Genomic DNA, 20,981 nt, shown 5'->3' on the forward strand with positions numbered 1-20,981 from the left:
CCTTCAGAGGGAAGGCATAAAACTTTGACTGTTCATTAAGGCAGGTACGAAGGAGCAAGGCATTTCACGGTTCATTAAGACATGGATGATATTTTTTTTCCAGATATGGTCAAGACGAGACCGTGGAGTACCAAACACCAAACCTTTCAAACTGATTGGATAGCACGATGTGAAGGTTTTCGATGCCCTGGGCAAACTTCAGTGTGACGGAGCCCCAAACACCGAATCTTTCAAATTGGCTGGTGACGCCGTTTAGAGGCCTCCGATGCCGATATCTGAGCGAACTTCAGTAATTCCGAGATACCACCGAACTCTCTTTTAATGTACTGTATCAAAAGTAGCTCCAGCTCCATTGCTGTGAACAAGAACAGGAAAGGAACCGAGGAAAACGGCAAGCGGCTGGAAGAAAGGAAACAAAATTTTTATTCACCCTTTCTCCTATTACATCAGTGTATTTATATATTTGAAAAGAAGAACTGACTCTATACTTTATATAAAAAAATAATATGAGGTAAGTGAAAATGTGCCTCCTATTACAGCTGCACAGAAAATCAACTTAACCAGCCACTTGTCCTTCAACTGTATGACAATGTTGATTCTTCTAAAATTCCCCCTCAAGATGAATATATATTGATCATATTCATCTTGCGCAACGGATTATGAAACTGTAATTTTCCAAGAGCCTTTGTGAGAATGTCTGCTATTTGCTAACCCGAGGAAATGTGAATTGGTTTGATGATTCCTACTTGTAGCTTTTCCCGCACAACAGGACAGTCAATCTCTGTGTTTAGTACGTTCATGGAATACATAATTTTTTGCAATCTGTAAGGCTAATTGACTGTCACGGAAGAGTAAAGCTAGTCGTGAATGATCAATTTTCAAGTCAGCAAGCAAAGTATTTTAACCACAAAACCTTACAGGTTGTTGAAGCAAGACCACTGTACTCTGCTTCAGCTGAAGATCTGGAAACCGTGGAATGTTTCTTTGACTTCCAGGATACCAAACTATGACCCAAGAACATGCAGTACCCTGTTATTGACTTTCTGATGTCCTTACGGCCTCCCCAATCTGAATCACAAAAACTTTTGATGTGCAATTCTAAATCAACAGGAAAATACAACCCTTGTCCTGGATTTTGCTTGATATACCTTAGCACTATGTAGGCAGCATTCATGTGTGCTTTTGCCGGCTTATCCATGAACTGACTAAGCTTACCAACAGAATAAGAAATGTCAAGCTGTGTTGCAGTTAAATATTGAAGTTTTCCAATCAATCTTCTATAGCTTGTAGGGTCAGTGAGCAGATCTTCATCAGTATTCTGCAATTTCAGATTTGTTTTCATAGGAAAATCAGCTGGTTTACACCCCAAATAACCAACTTCTTCTAAGATTTCAAGAGCATACTTTCTTTGTGACAAGGAAATACCTCTTTTACACCGTGCTATTTCGATTCCCAAGAAGTACTTCAATTGCCCCAAATCTTTGATTTTAAACTACTCATTTAAGAACCCTTTCAATCGAGTAATCTCATTCATATCATCACTGGCCAATATGATATCACCAACATAAACTAAAAGTGCCAAGAAGATAGAGTCAGACTTGTAGATAAACAAAGAGTGATCTGATTTGGACTACTGAAAATCATAGTTAAGCAAAGCTTGTGACAGTTTTGAGTACCATTGCCTTGAAGCTTGCTTTAGGCCATATAATAACTTGTTTAGTTTACACACCTTACCAGAAAATTCCCTCTTACTGCCAGCATATCCAAGAGGTAACTCCATGTACACCTCTTCATGCAAATCACCATGAATGAAAGCATTATTGATATCAAGCTATTGCAAAAAATACCCACGAACATAAACAACTGCTAAGAGTAATCTAACTGTGGTCATTTTAGCCATAGGAGAGAAAGTCTCTAAGTAATCAATCTCAGCTTGTTGAGCGTAACTTTTTGTTACTAACCGAGATTTGAATCTCTCTATAGTCCCATCTAACTTGTATTTAATCTTGTACACATACTCACATCCTACTGGCTGCTTACTAGGAGGCAAGTCAGCGATAGTCCAAGTCCTATTTTCCTCGGGAGCAGTGAGTTTAGCTTTCATAGCTTGACACCATTCAGGATACTCAACAGCTTGAGAGTAGGTTTGAGGTACAAAATGTGAAGAAATAAAAAGAGTAAAAGCTTGATGTGTAGGTGCCAATTTTGTATAAGACAAAACAGATGAAAGAGAACAAGATGATACCTGAGTACATACCTAAGTACTTAAAAATTGGAGCAGGTCCTGCTGTCATTGAAGATGATGGACTATTAGATGAATGAGATGACTAGTTATAGTGATAATCTCTAAGATAAGAGGGAGGATGTCTTACTCTGGTAGGTCAAGGACTGCTAAGTGCAGGGTTTGTAGGAACAGGAGAAGAAGTCTGAACTTGGGAGTCAGAAAAAAAAGTGACATTAGGAGAAATGTGCAAGAGCTCTAAGCTTGAGAGCCAGGAGTGGAGGTGACATGGTGAGGAAAATTATCCATGATTGGCAGAGATAAAACAACAGGGGATGTGCCTGATACGGAGGGAGTGGAGATTACATGCTTCTTTTGAAAGGAAAGATCTTTTCATGAAAAACAACATCACGAGACACGGAAATTGAGTGGAAACTCAAGTCATAAAGTTTGTATCCCTTCATGCCAAGAGGGTAACCAATAAAGATGCATGCAGTGGCTCGAGCATCGAACTTCGATCTATTTCTAGAGAGAGTTGAAGCATAACATAATGAACCAAAAACCCACAAGTGAGTGTAATAAAGTGGTTTACAGAAAAGTAGCTCATAAGTTGATTTGTTGGACAGAACAGGGGTTGGAATGCGATTAATTAAATAAGCAGCGGTCAAAACACAATCCCTCCAAAATTTTAATGGAAGATGAGCTTTAAATCGAAGGGCTCTTGCAAGTTGTAACAAGTGCTGGTGTTTTCTTTCAACCACACTATTTTGTTGAGGGGTTTCAACACATGATTTTTCATGTAAAACACCTTTGGCTTTGTAAAAATCAGGCATGTGAAATTTAGGTCCATTATCACTACGATTTTTCCTAATTTGTACACCAAACAGTGTGGCAACAAGAGTAAAAAAGGATTGTAGCAGCTGTTGAGTGCCTCCTTTTGTTTTCATAAGATATACCAAAGTAGCGCAAGAATAATCATTTACTATAGTCAAGAAGTAATGATAACCTCCAATTGCAGCAACTGAATAAGGTCCCCAAATGTCATAGTGTATAAGATCAAAAATGGAATGAGTAACACTAGTACTTGATTGAAAAGAAAGACGTTTCTAGTTTGCTAAAGGATAGACTATACAATGTTGATGAGAGGAGTTTACTCCTAAAGATCTCTTTATACTATGAAGGTGATCCTTAGACAAATGGCCTAACCTATAATGCCAAAGATCGAAATCATTACAAAGAAAAGAAGACTTATGTCATTCAGCACCATATGCTTTACTGAGAGATGGAATAGCAATTGAAAGATTGTGATTTTGTGTGGAAGACTGTTTCTGAGGTTTAGAATGTAGTTTGTAAGGTGAATGCACGTAGAAAAAACCATCCCGTTCTCTAGCTAGTCCAATCGTCATCCATGTAGGCAGGGCCTGAATAAAACAAAGTCCAACAAGAATGATTAAACAATACTTCATTGTCTTAGCGAGCTTACTGGCAGAAATTAAATTGACGGTGAAAGAGGGAACAACAAGAACATCAGTGAGGATTAAGTGTGGAGTGATGTGTATGGTGCCTTTGTGTGTGACAGAAACAGATTTACCATTTGGGAGTTGCACAACAGAATTCACTTGATAAGAAACGAAAGTTAACAGGGTGACACTACACACCATGTGATCTGTGGCACTCAAATCAATTATCCAAGATGATTGTGAAGGATGATGAGGTTTATGTGACAAGAGAGAAAGATATTGTGGTTCATAGAAGACACTAAAAATTGAATGAATTGAAGGATAAGGCAGAGGAGTACCTGACATTGGTGGCGGACCTAAGACACTGCTTGCTCGGTGTGAAGTTTGGTTACTTAATGATGGCTGTGAGATATCTGAATTTGAAATCAATGAGAGAAGCTTCTGACATTATTCATGAGTGAATAGGAGTTGTGGAATGTCACCAGCTGCATCCCCTTTATCGATCATGGCTCCTTGTGCATGATTGGCAGAAGTGGTATTCTTTCTACTAGAGTTTGTAGGTTTATTTCGATTGATCTTCCAGCCGGATGGATATCCATGCTTTTCAAAGCATTTGTTCTCTATATGTCCCTGCTTCCCACACCAATTGCAAATGGGACGTTTCTTGTTGTTACTGCTGGATTTGTTCCTCTGATATTGTTGTTGGGGCTTAGTTTGACTTCCTAAAGCAGCAGGCTCTACAGAAACATTACGGCCAAATTAGCTCGATTAGATTTTTGCTTCTCAGCTTAAAGCACAGTGGAGAAGACTTTGTTAATGGAAGGCAAAGGTTCCATCAGCAATATGTGATCTTTGACAAAGACAAAACTGTCATTTAAACCATTAAGAAACTTTACAACATAATCCTCATGTTGAAAAGAGGCAATGGTGGTGAGAGCACCACAACTGCAAGTGGAAGTACATTTGCAAGAAGGAAGAGCGCTGAACTGCATTAATTCATCCCAAAGAGTTTTCAACTGAGTGAAATAGACCGAGACAGAATTGGAGCCTTGTGAAAGAGCACCAATGTGTGATTGCAACTTAGAAATTCTAGCTCTATATCCTTGAGAATATCGTTTTTCTAGATCCAACTATAGCTCTCTAACAGATTCAATATATTGAACACTAGAAACAATATCTGGTGAAATTGAATTCATCAACCAGGAATGCAGCATATTGTTACATGCCAACCAAGAGGAATAGGATGCATCAGTGGGACTTGGTTTGGGGATTGTACCATCTATGAAGCCCAACTTACGCTTTGCTCGCAAACCGTGAATCACTGCACGATGCCAAGAGCTATAGTTCTCGATGGTAAGAAGTTGAGCCACCAAGACTTGACCAGGATGATCACCATAAGGGAGGTAGAAGGGGATCGAAGGATTCTCAGTGGAATCAAGTGAATCGGAAGTATGAGAGAGAGCCATAGAGAAAGAATAGAGCTCATATCTGCTCCGATCAAGAAGCTCCAAAACCAAAAGAAGAGCTCCAATCTGCTCTGATCAAGAACCTCCAAAACCAAGAAGAACTCAGATCTCCTCTGCTTTGATCAAGAACCTCCAAAACCAAGAAGTAGAACTTAGATCTGCTCTGATCAGCAAGCACCAAAACCAAGAAGAAGAACTCAAATATGCTCTGATCAAGAAGTCCCAAAAACAAGGGGAAGATCTCAGATCTGCTCTGCTCCGATCAAGAACCTCCAAAAAAAACTCTAAATCGCCTCTTGCTCGCGGTGTCCCTCGAGACGAACATCCCATTTGCCCGCAGCCATGGAGGATTTTGTGGCCGGCCAGCCGAAGATCAGCTACCGTGGCATCGATCTTGATAACTTCTTCGACATCTCCATCAACAAGCTTGTTAAGCTCTTCCACGCTTAGGTTCACAGAAGGTTTCAATGCAGCCTGAAAAATAAGCTCTGCTCTGATACCATATGAAAAGTAGCTCTAGCTCCATTGCTATTAACAAGAATAGGGAACGAACTGTAAATCTCGAACCAGATGGGCCAACCTGGACTATAGTCGGCAGCCCATCTAAAAACTCGGAAGGAATCGCGGTGGAGATCGGCAGCTGTTGAGGCGGTTATAACTGCCTAACAGCCACGATCTCCACCACTCTTCTTCCTCCCCACTGAGGCCTATAAGAACCCAAGGACTCTTCTCAAGAATGCTTCATCCCTTACCCTCTCACTGCCTCTCATTCCCTTCTCCTTCTGTGCAAAGGAGCTGGATCGGGAGCGGCAAAGGAGGAGAAAACCCAGCTCGTCACCGCAACTGAGCCGCCGGAGGAGATACAGTATCCCGTCGGAAAGACCTCACAGCTCCTCGGAGCTAGATAAATTTCTTATCACCCTTGTTCATGAACTACATTCCATTGATCTAGTGTAATAATCAAAATAGAAGAAGAGGAAGGATAGAAGAATGGAAGATGAGGAGGAAAGAAGGGGAAGAGCTTACCTAGGGTCCCCCCAGCTGCGGATCCGGCACGGTGAACTCGGCCGCAGATTTTTCTTGGTCGCTGCGAGTTTGGCTGCTGCCATGGCCGTGGTGATGGGTCCCTCCCCTACCCGTAGTGGGGACGAAAGAGGAGCCGCCGGCTCCGACCGCAGACTCCGCGGGCTTCAGTCAGAGCTGCGGTGGGACGGAGGCCCCTTCTTCTCAAGGGGGTGGTTCCGACCCCCATTTGCACCAAAGAACAGAGAGGGGGCCGGCCGCTGCGGGCGCGACCATGGGCGCCGCCGGTCGTGACCGACCTCTTCCGTGAGGGGGAGTCGCCCTCGTCCCTTCTGAAGAGAAGATGGAAGAAGAAGAAGGGGGGATCCGCCGCTACAGGCTGAGCCGCGAGCGATGTTGGCCGGCCGCCAACACCCCCGACCTCGGACTCATCTCCCTCCCGAGCACTCACACGAGCTTCCTCACTTCATGTGAGAAGAGGAGAAGAGGAGGAGATCGGAAAGGGAGAAGAAGGTTCGGGAAGACAGGAGAAGGAAGAAAAGAAAAAGAAGAAAAGAAGGAAAAGAAAAAAAAGAAAGAAAAAATAAAATAAAAATTACTGTGGGCTGAATTGGGCTGATTCCGGCGGTGGGCTTCAAATGAACCGGGCTTTAAAAGCTCGAGGCCGGACCGGACCCTGGTCTGAGCCCAATATTCTTAAACCCAGAATTAACTAAGCCAAAAGCTGAATCAGACCTGAATCAGAGGTTGAATCAGGTTTGAACCAGTAGCTGTCCCAAACTTAAACCAGAAATTGAGTCAGATTTGAACCAGTATGCAATTGACCCAGATCTAAACCAGAAATTGGGTCAGATCTGAACCAGTATGCAATGGACCCAGACCTGAACCAGAAATTGAATTAGGCTATGGATCCGAAAAAGAAATTGAGTCCTATGGATGGGCTGTAAATGACTTTAAGATTATAAATAAATAGAAATTAAATGTGCAAGTGACATATAATTTAATGATCTTGCTAGATATTGGAGAATTGGCATTTGGTGGCAAATTAAGGTAAGTAACATGTCTTAATCTTATTATGGATCATGTAACAAGTATTATTTATGCAATTTGAATTGTGTATATGAATTGTGGAAAAAGTAAGTAACCCTAATATAATCTTTTGTTTTATCAAATACATATGACTATTTGATTATGAAATGGTATATGATTATTTATGTTTTCACAAAATTAGGATCAAGCATGTGTTAGCAAGTGTTGCATGATTTTAAATAGATGACATTTATCATGATTATCATGCTATGTATATAAATTTATCATGATATAGAAGTTGCACAAAAATTAAAGTTTTCAACATGATCATGAGTTTTATTCATCAAGATGTCATCATTCACTTTCCAACGTATCTATGAGATAAGATTAATAAAAAGCATGATATGGTTTATGAACTCTCAGATTGCTATGTACGGCCCTTGCCAGCGGATTATAGTAGCTTGGCATATGGCCGTCACCAGCAGGTTATAATTGCTTGGTTTAGACCTTGCCAACGGAGAATAATAGTTGGCAAAGATTATGGCCCTCGCTAGCGGATTATAGTAGCTCGGCAGATGGCCCTCGCCAGCGAGTTATTGTAGCTTGGTTTAGACCCTACCAACGGGGAATAATAATTGGCAAAGATTATGGCACTCGCCAGCTGGTTACAGTAGCTCGGCATACGGTCCTCGCCAGCGGGTTATAGTAGCTTGGTTTAGACCCTGCCAACGGGTAACAATAGTTGGCAAAGATTATGGCCTTCGCTAATGGGTTATAGTAACTCGGCATACAGCCCTCGCCAGCGGATTATAATAGCTTGGCTTAGACCCTGCCAATGGAGAATAATAGTTAGTAAAGATTATAGCCCTGTCACAGATAATAGTAGTGACCATAGCTGCACTATCATCTGAGAGAACGGATTTCAAAGCATGAATAATGACAAGCACGGCTTTCAAAGCATGAATAATGACGAGCATGGATTTCAAAGCCTGAATAATGATGAGTACGGATTTCAAAGTATAAAATAATGATGAGTACAGATTTCAGAGCATGAATAATGATGAGTATGGATTTCAAAGCATGAATAATGACGAGCACGGATTTCAAATTATGGGATAATTTCAAAAGTTTTATGATGCATTACCATGTTTATGAAGTTGCATAAATAGACATGCATAGTTTTATGACTGATTTGTTTATATGAAATGCTACTTTGTTACAACCGTTAGTTTCTTAACATAATGCACTAGCATGCAAAATATTATACTTGATCTGATAAGATTATGCATGGTTACTTACTGAGCTTTTATAGCTCACACCCATTCATTTATGTTTTTACAGATAAATAGGATTGCTAGGAGCAAGGAGCATGACATGCTTCAGGATTATGGAAAAAATAGAATATTAAATGCTGATATTTTTAGAAGCTCTGTATCAATCCTTAATGATGAAACATTTGATTACATTCATGAATGAAATTGTTCATAATTGATTTGAAGGTTTGAAGTGGCTGCGTGTTATTGGGGGCAAAGATTTGCAATAGCACGACCATATCATGATCCGAATTCGCGGCGTGACATTAAGTGGTATTAGAGTAATAGGTTTAACCACGATTTAAAAAACTTTAAAATTAATCATGGGAATGAGTAGCTAAGTTAGCTTTCACATAATTAGAATTACAGTAAGAACAATAATAATATTTTAATAATATATATATATAGTGATGAAATGAATAATGATTAATACTATATTTTGATAGGTAATGATGAGTGATAGCGAGAATGAAGTACTGGCTAACTATAAAAGAAAAGGAGTGAAAGCATCATCCCAAGAAGCTACCAACATGCTAGCTCGGCCAGCTCCAAACGTCGTAGCCACTCAGGTAGATCTTGCTAGTGTATGCCAAGTGGTGGTACAGCTTCTTCAGCAAGAGCAGCAGACGCAGCCCACCTTCCGACCTGTATCGTCCACAGATACCTATTATGAGAAGTTTCGGAGGCTGCATCCTCCAATGTTTGAGGAAGGGGCTAATTACTTGGCTGCTGAGACCTCGATTCGGGAGATAGAGGAGATGTTTGATGCCCTACAATTTTTCGAGGAGGTCAAGGTCAAATTGGTTGTTCCTAAGCTCAGAGAAAACGCCAAGTTCGGGTGGATAGCTATGAAGACTGTTGTTCAAGGAAATGGTGAACAACTGACATGGGTGGAATTCAAAGGTAAATTCTACGATCAGTACTTCCCTCAGTCAATAAGATTGGTGAAGCAGAATGAACTTTTGGCCCTGGACAGAGAATATGACAGTATTGGAATATACCAGCAAGTTCAATGAATTGGGCAGGTTTTTCCTCAGTTTATGGAGGAAGAGGTAAGTAAAGCTAATAGGTTTGAACAGGGTCTGAGATATGGGATTAGGACCAGATTGGTCGTTTTGATTTTCACAAGTTACCAGGATGTGTTGGAAAGGGCTCTAAAATTGGAAGCCGAATTGAAGAGATCAGAAAAAGAAAGGGGTGACCAGAAGAGACCCAAGATGACAGAAAGTCTGAGGGACAGGCCACGGAACCCTGAAGGTAATACAAATAAGAAGAAGAGATTTGAGGCATGTACCTACCGTGGCAAGACTCATGGGGGGCCTTGTTTTAAGAAGATGAGAGTCTGCTTCATTTGTGGTCAACATGGACATTTGGCACGGGACTGTCCAAATAAAAAGATGAACGACTCGAAACCTACTGAGTCGGGAGCTCAGCTTTTGCATTGATTTAGTAGAACATTGGTACAAGTGACCAAATAGTGACAAGTATCATTCCAGATAATTCCATGTGTCAGTTAATTGTAAATCTTCCAACCCTTTGTATCTTTTGGGTTTCTAACTCTCTATGATGCACACCATAAGAATTGAACCAGTCTTCATGTGATGTCATCTCCTTTAAGAAAGCTATTCTTATGGATGTTATGTTTAAGAATCTTTTCACTTAAACAAGAAAGTTAGAGTTAATACAAATTGAGACTAAGTTTTAGACATGTTAGGCTCAATCAAAGTTGCGCAGCGGAAGTCTAGTAGAATATTAGATAAAAGACAAAGTATCTTCATTTGTGTAAGAATTGAGGTATGTAAAATTTCGAGGACGAAATTTCTTTTAAGGGGAAAAGAATGTAAATTCCGGACCAGATGGGCCGACCTGGACTATAGTCGGCAGCCCATCTGGAAACTTGGGAGGAATCACGGTGGAGATCAGCAGCTGTTGAGGCAGTTATAACCGCCTGACAGCCACAATCACCACCACTCTTCTCCATCCCCACTGAGGCCTATAAAAACCCAGGGACTCTTCTCAGGAATGCTTCATCCCTCACCCTCTCACTGCCTCTCATTCCCTTCTCCTTCTGCGCAAAGGAGCTGGATCGGGAGCGACGGAGGAAGAGACAACCCAGCTCGTCACCACAACTGAGCCGCCGGAGGAGACACAGTATCCCGTCGAAAAGGCCTCACAGCTCCTCGGAGCTAGGTAAATTTTTTATCACCCTTGTTCATGAACTACATTTCGTTGATCTAGTGTAATAATCAAAATAGAAGAAGAGGAAGGGTAGAAGAATGGAAGATGAGGAGGAGGAAAGAAGGGGAAGAGCTTACCTAGGGTCCCCAGCTGTGGATTCGGCGCAGTGAACTCGGCCGCAGATGTTCCTTGGTCGCGGCGAATTTGGCTGCTGCCATGGCCGCGGTGGCGGGTCCCTCCCCCACCCGCAGTGGGGACAAAGGAGGAGTCGTCGGCTCCGACCGCAGACTCCGCGGGCTTCAGTTGGAGCTGCGGTGGGACGGAGGCCCCTTCTTTTCAAGGGGGTGGTTCCAACCCCCAGTTGCACCAAAGAACAGAGAGGGGGCCGGCCGCTGCGGGCGCGGCCACGAGTTCGGCCGTGGGCGTCGCCAGTCGCGACCTACCTCTTCCGTGAGGGGGAGTCGCCCTCCTCCCTTCTGAAGAGAAGATGGAAGAAGAAGAAGGGGGGATCGGCCGCTACAGGCCAAGCCGCGGGCAATGTTGGCCGGCCGCCGGCACCCCCGACCTCGGACCCATCTCCCTCCCGAGCACTCACACAAACTTCCTCGCTTCATGTGAGAAGAGGAGAAGAGGAGGAGGAGATCGGGAAAGGAAGAAGAAGGAGAAGAAGGTTCGGGAGGAGAGGAGAAGGAAGAAAAGAAAAAGAAGAAAAGAAAAGAAAAGAAAAAGAAGAAAAGAAGGAAAAGAAAAAGAAGAAAAGAAGGAAAAGAAAAGAAGAAAGAAAAAATTAAATAAAAATTATTGTGGGCCGAATTGGGCTAATTTCGGCGGTGGGCTTCAAATGAACCGGGCTTTAAAGGCCCGAGGTCGGATTGGGCCCTGGTCTGAGCCCAATATTCTTAAACCCAGAATTAACTGAGCTGAAAGCTGAATCAGACCTGAATCAGATGTTGAATCAGGTCTGAACCAGAAGCTGATCCAGACCTGAACCAGAAATTGAGTCAGATCTGAACCAGTATGCAATTGATCCAGACCTGAACTAGAAATTGGGTCAGATATGAACCAGTATGCAATGGACCCAGACCTGAACCAAAAATTGAATTAGGCTTTGGACCCGAAAATAAAATTGAGTTCTATGGATGGGCTGTAAATGACTTTAAGATTATAAATAAATAGAAATTAAATGTGCAAGTGACATGTAATTTAATGATTTTGCTAGGTATTGGAGAATTGGCATTTGGTGAGCAAATTAAGGTAAGTAACATGTCTTAATCTTATTATGGATCATGTAACAAGTATTATTTATGCAATTTGAATTGTGTATATGATTTGTGGAAAAAGTAAGTAACCCCGATATAATCTTATGTTTTATCAAATAGATGTGACTATTTGATTATGAAATGGTATATGTTATTTATGTTTTCACAAAATTAGGATCAAGCATGTGTTAGCAAGTGTTGAATGATTTTAAATAGTTCACATTTATCATGATTATCATACTATGTATATAAATTTATGATAATATAGAAGTTGCACGAAAATTTAAAGTTTTCAGCATGATCATGAGTTTTATTCATCATGATGTCATCATTCACTTTCCAATGTATCTATGAGATAAGATTCATAAAAAGCATGATATGGTTTATGAACTCTCAGATTGCTATGTACGGCCCTGGCCAGCGGATTATAGTAGCTCGGCATATGGCCCTCGCCAGCGGGTTATAATAGCTTGGCTTAGATCCTGCCAACGGGGAATAATAGTTGGCAAAGATTATGGCCCTCGCCAGCAGGTTATAATAGCTCGACATACGGTCCTCGCCAGCGGGTTATAGTAGCTTGGTTTCGACCCTGCCAACGAAGAACAATAGTTGACAAAGATTATGGCCCTCTTCAGCGGGTTATAATAGCTCGGCATATGGCCCTCGCCAACGGATTATAATAGCTTGGCTTAGACCCTGCCAACGGGAAATAATAGTTAGTAAAAATTATGGCCCTGTCACGGGTAATAATAGTGACCATAGCTACACTATCATCTAAGAGTACGGATTTCAAAGCATGAATAATGACAAGTACGGATTTCAAAGCATGAATAATGACGAGTACGGATTTCAAAGCATGGGATAATGCCAAAAGTTTTATGATGCATAACTATGTTTATGAAGTTGCATGAATGGACATGCATAGTTTTATGATTGATTTATTTATATGAAATGCTACTTTGTTACAACTGTTAGTTTCTTACCATAATGCACTGGCATGCAAAATATTATACTTGATCTGATAAGATTATTCATGGAATAAGTAGAATATTAAATGCTGATATTTTTAGAAGCTCTGTATCAATCCTTAATGATGAAACATTTGATTACATTCGTGAATAAAATTGTTCATAATTGATTTGAAGGTTTAAAGTGGCCGAGTATTATTGCGGGCAAAAATTTGCAATAGCACGGCCTTGTCATGATCTGAATTCAGAGCGTGACATAAACCGAGGAAAATGGCAAGCGGCTAAAGAAAGGAAAGAAAATTTTTATTCACCCATTCTCCTGTTACATCAGTGTACTTATATATTTGAAAAGAGGAATCGACTCTATGTTTTTTATGAAAAAAAAAATATGAGGTATGTGAAAATGTGCCTCCTATTACAGGTGTACAGAAAATCAACTTAACCAGCCATGTGTTCTTCAACTGTGTGACAATATTGATTCTTCTAAAATACTGTATAAATTTTTCATTCCTACTAGAGCTTCCTACTTTTGAAATAAGCTTCAAAGATCGATGGATGAAAGGGAACGAGTAGCCACCAAGGTGGTAGCCTAGCGGTACTGGGCAGCAATTCTAACCACAAGGTTCCAAGTTCAAATCGCTGCGGCGACGATTAAATTATGGACCGAAGCTCACTACTTTGGCCACTGCTTGGACTTGTGGTTTAGGACCGCTCTTGAACCGCTAGTAGCCGGGGTGGTGCCGGGTGTGACGTACTCACACGTGGGACTCGAGCCAGAGCTCAGAGGAGTAGCTGAGCCGGGCCCACGGGTGGGGAGGGTATGAGTAAAACCGGTCGGGGTGCCCGCATCGAACATTCTCCTGGCGGGGCGGGGGCCCAGTGGGGGCTGCTACGCGGAGATGGGCTTGTCCCTTCCTCCCCCCTACCCCTTTTCTTTAGCAAAAAAAAAAAAAAAAAAAAAAAAAAAAAAATAAACGGCTGTCGAAGAAGTTTGGCGAAATTTGTGCAACGGGGTTTGTAGGCAATCTGGATAATGGCGATCCTTCTCGTTACATCGAGTCGATCGCCCTCTAGCACAAGCTGTGGGGTCCCCTTCGCATTGTTGTCTTCCCTCTGAGTCCCTCCGTGATATTTCTTAAATGAAGCCCGGTCCCAGCATTTACTAGGACTGAGGTCCATAAGGAGATCAAAATGTCGAAAAACTATGATAAAAAAAAAAAAAAAGATAAAGATGGGCATTTAGATTTATGGTGATATATACTATGTTGTTGGAATTTAATTAGGGCTGTGAAACCGCTAAGTTGGTTGTTCATGAGCTAGCTCCAGTTTAGCTTGCTTCTTAACAAACAAGGCAAGCTAGAACTGCCCTTAGCTTTATTGCGCCTGACTTGATTTAGCTCGAAATATGCCCACATCTTGGTAGAGATGGGCACTGGGCCGGGCCGCCCACGGCCCGGCACGGCACGGCCCATTTGATAGGGCCGTGCTGGGTCACAGGGTACTGGCCCGTGGGCCGAGCCTGGCACGGCCCGCTTCGGGCCTGGGCCGGCACGGCCCGGTCTAGGCCCGCGGGCCAAGCACGGCACGGCCCGCGGGCCAGCACGGCACGGCCCATAAGGGCCTGGGCCGGGCTGGCACGCGGGCCTGGCACGGTCCGGGCCTGGGCCCGGCTCGGCCCGATAAAAATTAATGCTTCATAAATTTTTTTAATAAATTAATAAATATTGAACACTAAGGATTTATGAATATAAAGCCACCTTAATGGTGGGGGGTTTGGCATAGACCCCTACCAGTTTATTAATTTAAATCAAAATGGTACATGAAGGGAGGTTTGGACCTTGGTCTGACCTCCAGAATACAATAAGAAAGGGCCGAGGTTTGGACCTTGGTCTGACCTCCAGAATACAATAAAAATGTACAATTATAAAAAATTAAGAAATCTTACTAATCATCAGTGATTCAGTGAATCAGTATTCACTCTTCAGTCTTCACTCTTCAGTCTTCAGTCTTCAGTAGTGTTTGTATCATCATCATCAGAGGATGTTGTATTATGTCCACCTTTATCTTGAAGTCTTGCCTCAGCATCCAGCCAATCCTTGAAGCAGAGAAGCATCTCCACCGTTTCGCCCGTCATCCTACTTCTCTTTTCGTCAAGAACACGCCGACCTGCACTAAAAGCGGATTCCGATGCTACCGTGGACATCGGCACAGCTAAAATATCGCGTGCAATTGCAGACATAACAGGATATTGATTTCTAACACTCTTCCACCAAGATAATACATCTAGATTCTCTATTTGATTTTCATCATATGCAGACTGAAGATCATTTCGTAAATAAAATTCTAGTTCACTACTTAAAGATGAAGAAGATGAAGAGGAACTTGAAGCATGTGTGTGTCTTCTCTGTGCAATGAATGAAAAAATAGATGACGAACGAGAACTACTAGAAGGAGAAATAGAGGTTTGTATTTGTGTTCTAGATCCACGAATTTTTTCATCATATATAGCATAAATATCATAAAGAAGTTGTTTTACCTCATTTTTAGCAGATTCAGAATCTTGATTCATATTTTCAGAGTATGCATCAAGTAAAATTAGCACGCCATTTAATTTAACTCTAGGATCAAATACAGCAGCTAAGTTATGCATAGGACATATCTTGTCCCAATACTCATTCCATTTAGATTCCATTAGGTCAATAATAGGCATTAAAACATCATCATATCTATGTTCTGCAAATTTTTGACTAATTATATATGCTTGTTGTAAAAATGAACATGAAGTAGGGTAATAAATACCAGAAAGAACATTGGTAGCATTATAAAAACTAAGCAAAAAATCTTCCAAAATTTTTCCTTTATTCCAATCAGTTTCAGACAATGTAAAGCCTAATCCACGATCATTAATATATGCACTTAATAAGTTCTTATATGGGTATGCATCATGTATCATGCTATATGTGGAGTTCCAACGAGTAATTACATCAAGTTTAAATTTTTTAAAACGTTTACCATGATTTACGCATAATTCCTTAAATTCTTGAAGTCTTGATCTTGAAGCATGAATAAAAGAAACTGCATTTCTAATTTTTGAAATCACATCTTGAATCATGCCCATGCCAGCTTGAACAGAAAGATTTAAGATATGACATGCACATCTAATATGCAGTAAATTTCTATCTAATATGGGATGCAATGAGTCTTTTAATAATGCAACAGCAGAATTATTATTAGATGCATTATCAAAAGTAATAGACATAATTTTATCATTAATATTATATGAACATGCAGTTTGATAAATTATATTTGAAATTTGTTGCCCAGAATGTGGAAAATCAAAAGCACGAAAAGCAAGAATACATTTATTTAATTGCCAATCATTATCAATATAATGAGCAGTAATGGCAATAAAACAATTACTACCTACAGATGCCGACCAAATATCAGAAGTTAATGAAATTTTTACATTTAAAGTAGAAAGTGTTTCAATTAAATTTTGTTTCATTGCTAAAATGTTGGTCATAGCTACTCTTCTAAATGTACGCCTACTAGTTCTTTTGTAAGCAGGTTGTAGGTTTAATTGAATATATTCTTTAAAATTAAAAGATTCACATAAACTAAAAGGTAATTCATCCTTAACTATCCATTTTACAAGTGCTTTTCTTTGATTTTCATGATTATATGCAAAATTACCTACAAGTAATCCCCCTTGTATATTAAGGGTACTTTGAGTTTGAGCATGAGAATCATGCATCCTATGACTCTCTTGATGTCTTTTTAAATGCCCTGTTCCCCCACTACTACTACAACTATAAAGTTTGGCACATTTTTTACATTTAGCTTTCCAGACTCCCTCAACCATAACTCTATCAAATTCATTCCATACAGCACTAGTCCTCTTACGAGAAGAGGTTTGACCTTCACTCGGTTCACCAGTTCTAGAGGAACTAGGAACATAGGGTTGGGGATTAGTTTCTTCTCCCTCGGAAACAGGAGGAATGCCAAACTGACTTTCCTCAAAAGATGACATATCTATGATTAATTCAAAAAATAAAAACTAACCGCAAGGAGGAATTGAGTAGAGGGTCGGGGGGCAGAGGCAGAGCCGAGATTCCGAGCTTCCTCTTGTGCTCTCAACAGAAGCGACCTTCTCTTCTCAACAGGAACCTCCTCTTGTGTAGCACTTGAACAAACTAAAAATTAAATTGCTAGAAGAGCACTTTAGAAGAGAGAAATAATAGCAGTAGAGAAGGAAAGAATGAGAGGTTTGGTGTGGTGAGAATGAGGGAGGAATGAGCTATTTATAGAAGCCCAAAAATTTTTTTTCCCAAAATACCCCTCAATTCAGCCATTATTGGACTGTTGGGAGGGGTAAAAGGGTCATTTCTACGAAAATAGCCGTTGAAAATGGCTATTTTCCTCCCCCCTCTCCAGACGGGCCGTGCCTGGTTATCGCCCGTTACGGGCCGTGCCTGGCACGGCCCGTGGCGTGCCGTGCCCGGCCCGGCCCACCAATAGAGGGGCCTGGGGCCGGGCCGGGCTGGTGTTCCGTGCTGGACGGGCCGTGCCAGGCACGGCCCGTTTAGTCCTTAGGCCCGGTGGGCCTGGGCCGGGCCGGCCCGGCACGGCCCGTTGCCCAACTCTACATCTTGGCATGTCAATGCACGTTTGGAAAAGAAATATAAAAAAAGAGCAAGTGAATGGATTGCAATTCTTTAGGACTCAAATTGGAGAAAGAGAGAGAATATAATTTGTTTAAGAGATTCTTCTTTTAAAAATAATTGATGATAATAAAAGATATGCATTTCTTGCTTTTAAAATATTGAAAGTAAGAATTTATTTTATATTTAAAAAGAATAAAAATATTTTTAATTGATATATAAAATAATAATAGTACCAATTTTTTTGTCATTGCTCTTTTATTTTTAAACAATAGAAATAAAGAAATAAAAGTAATGTCAAATAGATAGTATGGTATATATTAACTGAGTTTCACAATTGTAAATTAGATACTCTATGTTCTTTGGACAGTACACATTTGATGATGTAAAAATTAAAAATTAAAAAAAATGCGATCCATTTGTGATCATGAATTACCACTCTCTAATTGCTAAAAAAATAGATATTTTTGATTTGAGGTTTGTCACAAATACAACCTCTCTCTCATGATAGAGGTATTTCATGCATGTAATATAGGACATATATGATACACACTAATACATTGATGACTATATACTCAATCATCAATATTGTAAGTGGTGGCTTCTACTTATGGGGGCTTAACTCCATAGGATCACACCAACCCCTCTGTGCCATATCGGATTTTTTAATTACTTTGTTCAAATTTTATATCAATAGTTTAAAGGAATTTTATTTTTGGAAAACCCAACGAGTAGTTTTTTTAAGAAAAATGTGTTCAAATCAGTTCCTTCGAAATTGATAAAAAATAGGAGGAAAACACATAGATCAGAAGGAACTTTCATCAATTATTTAAATTTCAAACCTAGATAAATAAACAAAAAATCATTCCAACCCAGATTCCCATGAGCTTTGAAATGGTTTTCCTAGGATTCCTTCCTGTAGCTTTTCTATTTTCCACCTATATTCTATATAGTTTAATGTTCTTTTGGCTTGGCAACTTCTAATTTTTCTTCAACTGTTGCTATCCTTTTGTGCTTTATTTTTTATTATTTTTAGCAGAGTTTCCCATCTCTGAAAGCACGTTCAATGCAGCTTCTCTCGTAGTAGTCAAATCATCAATCGTCATCTGTCAGTACGGAGCTCTAAACTTCTGTACTCTTGTGCAGCGACTTCGTCGAAGTTATATTGCGGGTCCCACTTGTCAGGTTCATTGCACACGCAGACAACTAATGAAGGGCCGCCACTTGTCAGGTTCTATGACGGGTTTCGCAGGCAACGGGTTTCTCATTGCATCGAGTCAATCGTCGTCTAGGACGAGCGCGCGCTCTTCGCATTGACATATTCTCTCCTTCTCTTTCAATGAAATTTCTTTAAAGAAGCCCGGTCCAAAGATTTGGTACGCTGCTTTATTCGTCATCACATTACCAAATTGTTATCAGCAAGTGCGTATGAGAGGTGGCTTGCATGGTTTATGAAGCGATCAAAGTATGTTGTCTGTCGTTACAGCAATGTAGCAGGCGGGATGAAGACCAGGTCATCACTGGGAAAGACGGTTTAACTGAGGTCCACGGGGAAATCAAAATGTTGAAAAGGTATTCTAAGGATATAGGTATTTAAATTTATTGCGGTGGTAGAACAAACTAGGGCACCGTCCAAACAAATAATATCTAGCCGATATTCTCATATATTTTTTTTGTTTAAGTTCTCACATTCTCGCCAAGCTAAATATCTAAATATATTAAAATCTAATAATACCATAAATCCAATGTAGATCCGTATTGCGGGGTCTCCAAATCTATATGGATTATGAACCTAGTTTGTTCTGATATTATTTGCCACAATTAGGATCTCATCCAAAAAAGCTAACCGAAAGGTATTATTTGAGTTGAGTAACATTGTATAAGTATCCACGATTTATCCAATAAATAGATGATGTGAGATTAAGCACATGCCCGTAAGGATCATGTGAGGATTCTTGCTAGTATGTTTAGTTTCGCATCAAATATGCACTGGGTAAAATTTGAATATTTATATAGGATCAAATAATCTAAATAATATATTTTAACTAGTTTTTTAAGATGAATCAAAATGGGAGCGATGACCTATATATATTAGGAAATACTGCAGCACATGCCAACTAGAGCTTGTATGAATTTTGAAGCCGCCGTGCTCGCTCGCAATAGAATATTTACCTCCCAAATGTTATCCGGTCTAACTGCAGGAAGGCACCGTAGTCTCGTAATACGTAACAGTGGAAGGCAATCAAGACGCCAATATCCTTCTACCCAAAAGAAAACAAGCTCCTGGTCTCTGCGCCTTCTCCGAAAGTGACCCCAATCTCCCCGTCCCGCGTTCCAGCTATATCCGAACCAATCTCGGCTGTCACCCCATGGGGTCCTCTCCTTCCTCGAATCCTCTCTTCCCCACCTTATTTAATCCCTCAAGTCCCCTCTCCGCGTTTCCAGTTCATCTCCCCTTCTCCTCATGGCTCACAATTCGGTGGAGTTCGAGGACTTCCTCCCTCTCATGGCGGAGAAGCTCGGGGAGGAGGGTCTCATGGAGGAGCTCTGCAATGGCTTCCGTCTGCTGATGGATCCGAGGAGAAAGCTGATAACTTTCGAGAGCTTGAAGCGCCACGCGGCGCTGCTGGGCTTGGAAGGGCTCCGGGATGACGAGCTGAGGGGGATGCTGAGGGAAGGAGATCTCGATGGTGATGGAGCTTTGAGTGAGATGGAGTTCTGTGTGCTGATGGTGAGGCTGAGTCCGGAGTTGATGGAGCAGTCGCGGCCGTTGCTGGATGAGGCGTTTCGACAAGCGGTTGGTGGGGGTTTATGAGCTAGGCTCTCTTCTTCTTCTGCCTGTTCTCTTCTCCGTTCTTGATGAAAGACTCCTTTTCCTATCGAGTGATTTGATTGTTGGAGGGGGGGTCTGATGTTCAAATGACAGTCGAATTGGAAATTTAACTGAATTCTCCCAGCGATGGAGATCTTTGGATGTTCATATTGATAAAGTAGAGTCTTTGGATACTACCATTTCCGGTCTCTCTTTAATTTTGCGTTCCATCTGTTGTCTAGTTTGTAATTTATGTGCTTAATGCGGATAACCATACATGACTTCCTAATTTATGTTTGCGTGATAAATTTAATTGGATTCTGAACCAGATTCTTAAAGCTATGTGGATATTTAGAGTTTATATTTTAAATTTGCTTAATTCTTAATTTATTTTGTCTGGTTAGTTATCTATCTCATTAATTTTGGTGGTGTGATAGCCATATGTGAGTTGAGAGGGAAGCCAGATATTTTTGATTTTTGAATATTGATGTTGAAGTTAAATTTTTGGTGTAGATGACACAGGAGGTCTGAGAAAGTGATTTTATAATGGCTGTTCATGTTGTAAATTTTCTATGCTGTGATTCTTCGATA

At 40.7% G+C, this 20,981-nt stretch overlaps 1 protein-coding gene and 1 long non-coding RNA gene across 10 annotated transcripts; one reads left to right on the forward strand and one right to left on the reverse strand.

Annotated features, from left to right (window-relative positions):
• Window positions 1-400: 400 nt before the first annotated feature.
• On the reverse strand, window positions 401-6,688 carry LOC103721713. Of its 9 annotated transcripts, XR_005507112.1 has the most exons (6): window positions 6,174-6,688; window positions 4,020-6,080; window positions 1,426-3,642; window positions 1,149-1,318; window positions 919-1,068; window positions 416-838 (listed from the first exon to the last, which is right to left on the reverse strand). It is a non-coding gene; the product is annotated as an uncharacterized LOC103721713 (long non-coding RNA). The 9 variants fall into 9 exon arrangements; XR_005507114.1 differs by having other exon boundaries at window positions 401-1,318; window positions 4,020-5,621; window positions 5,900-6,080; XR_005507116.1 differs by having other exon boundaries at window positions 401-1,318; window positions 4,020-4,418; window positions 4,979-6,080.
• Window positions 6,689-19,874: 13,186 nt separating this feature from the next.
• On the forward strand, window positions 19,875-20,732 carry LOC103721712 (calcium-binding protein KIC-like). Its single transcript, XM_008812021.4, has one exon. It carries the CDS (start codon window positions 20,043-20,045, stop codon window positions 20,391-20,393), a length of 351 nt encoding a protein of 116 aa, XP_008810243.1. The 5' UTR covers window positions 19,875-20,042; the 3' UTR covers window positions 20,394-20,732.
• Window positions 20,733-20,981: the final 249 nt, after the last annotated feature.

This window comes from Phoenix dactylifera, unplaced genomic scaffold, assembly GCF_009389715.1.
Source record: "Phoenix dactylifera cultivar Barhee BC4 unplaced genomic scaffold, palm_55x_up_171113_PBpolish2nd_filt_p 000092F, whole genome shotgun sequence".
NCBI classification, from domain to species: domain Eukaryota; kingdom Viridiplantae; phylum Streptophyta; class Magnoliopsida; order Arecales; family Arecaceae; genus Phoenix; species Phoenix dactylifera.

Coding starts and splice junctions, on each gene's coding strand:
- LOC103721712 (XM_008812021.4), top strand. CDS start 20,043: ATGGCTCACAATTCGGTGGAGTTCGAGGACTTCCTCCCTCTCATGGCG.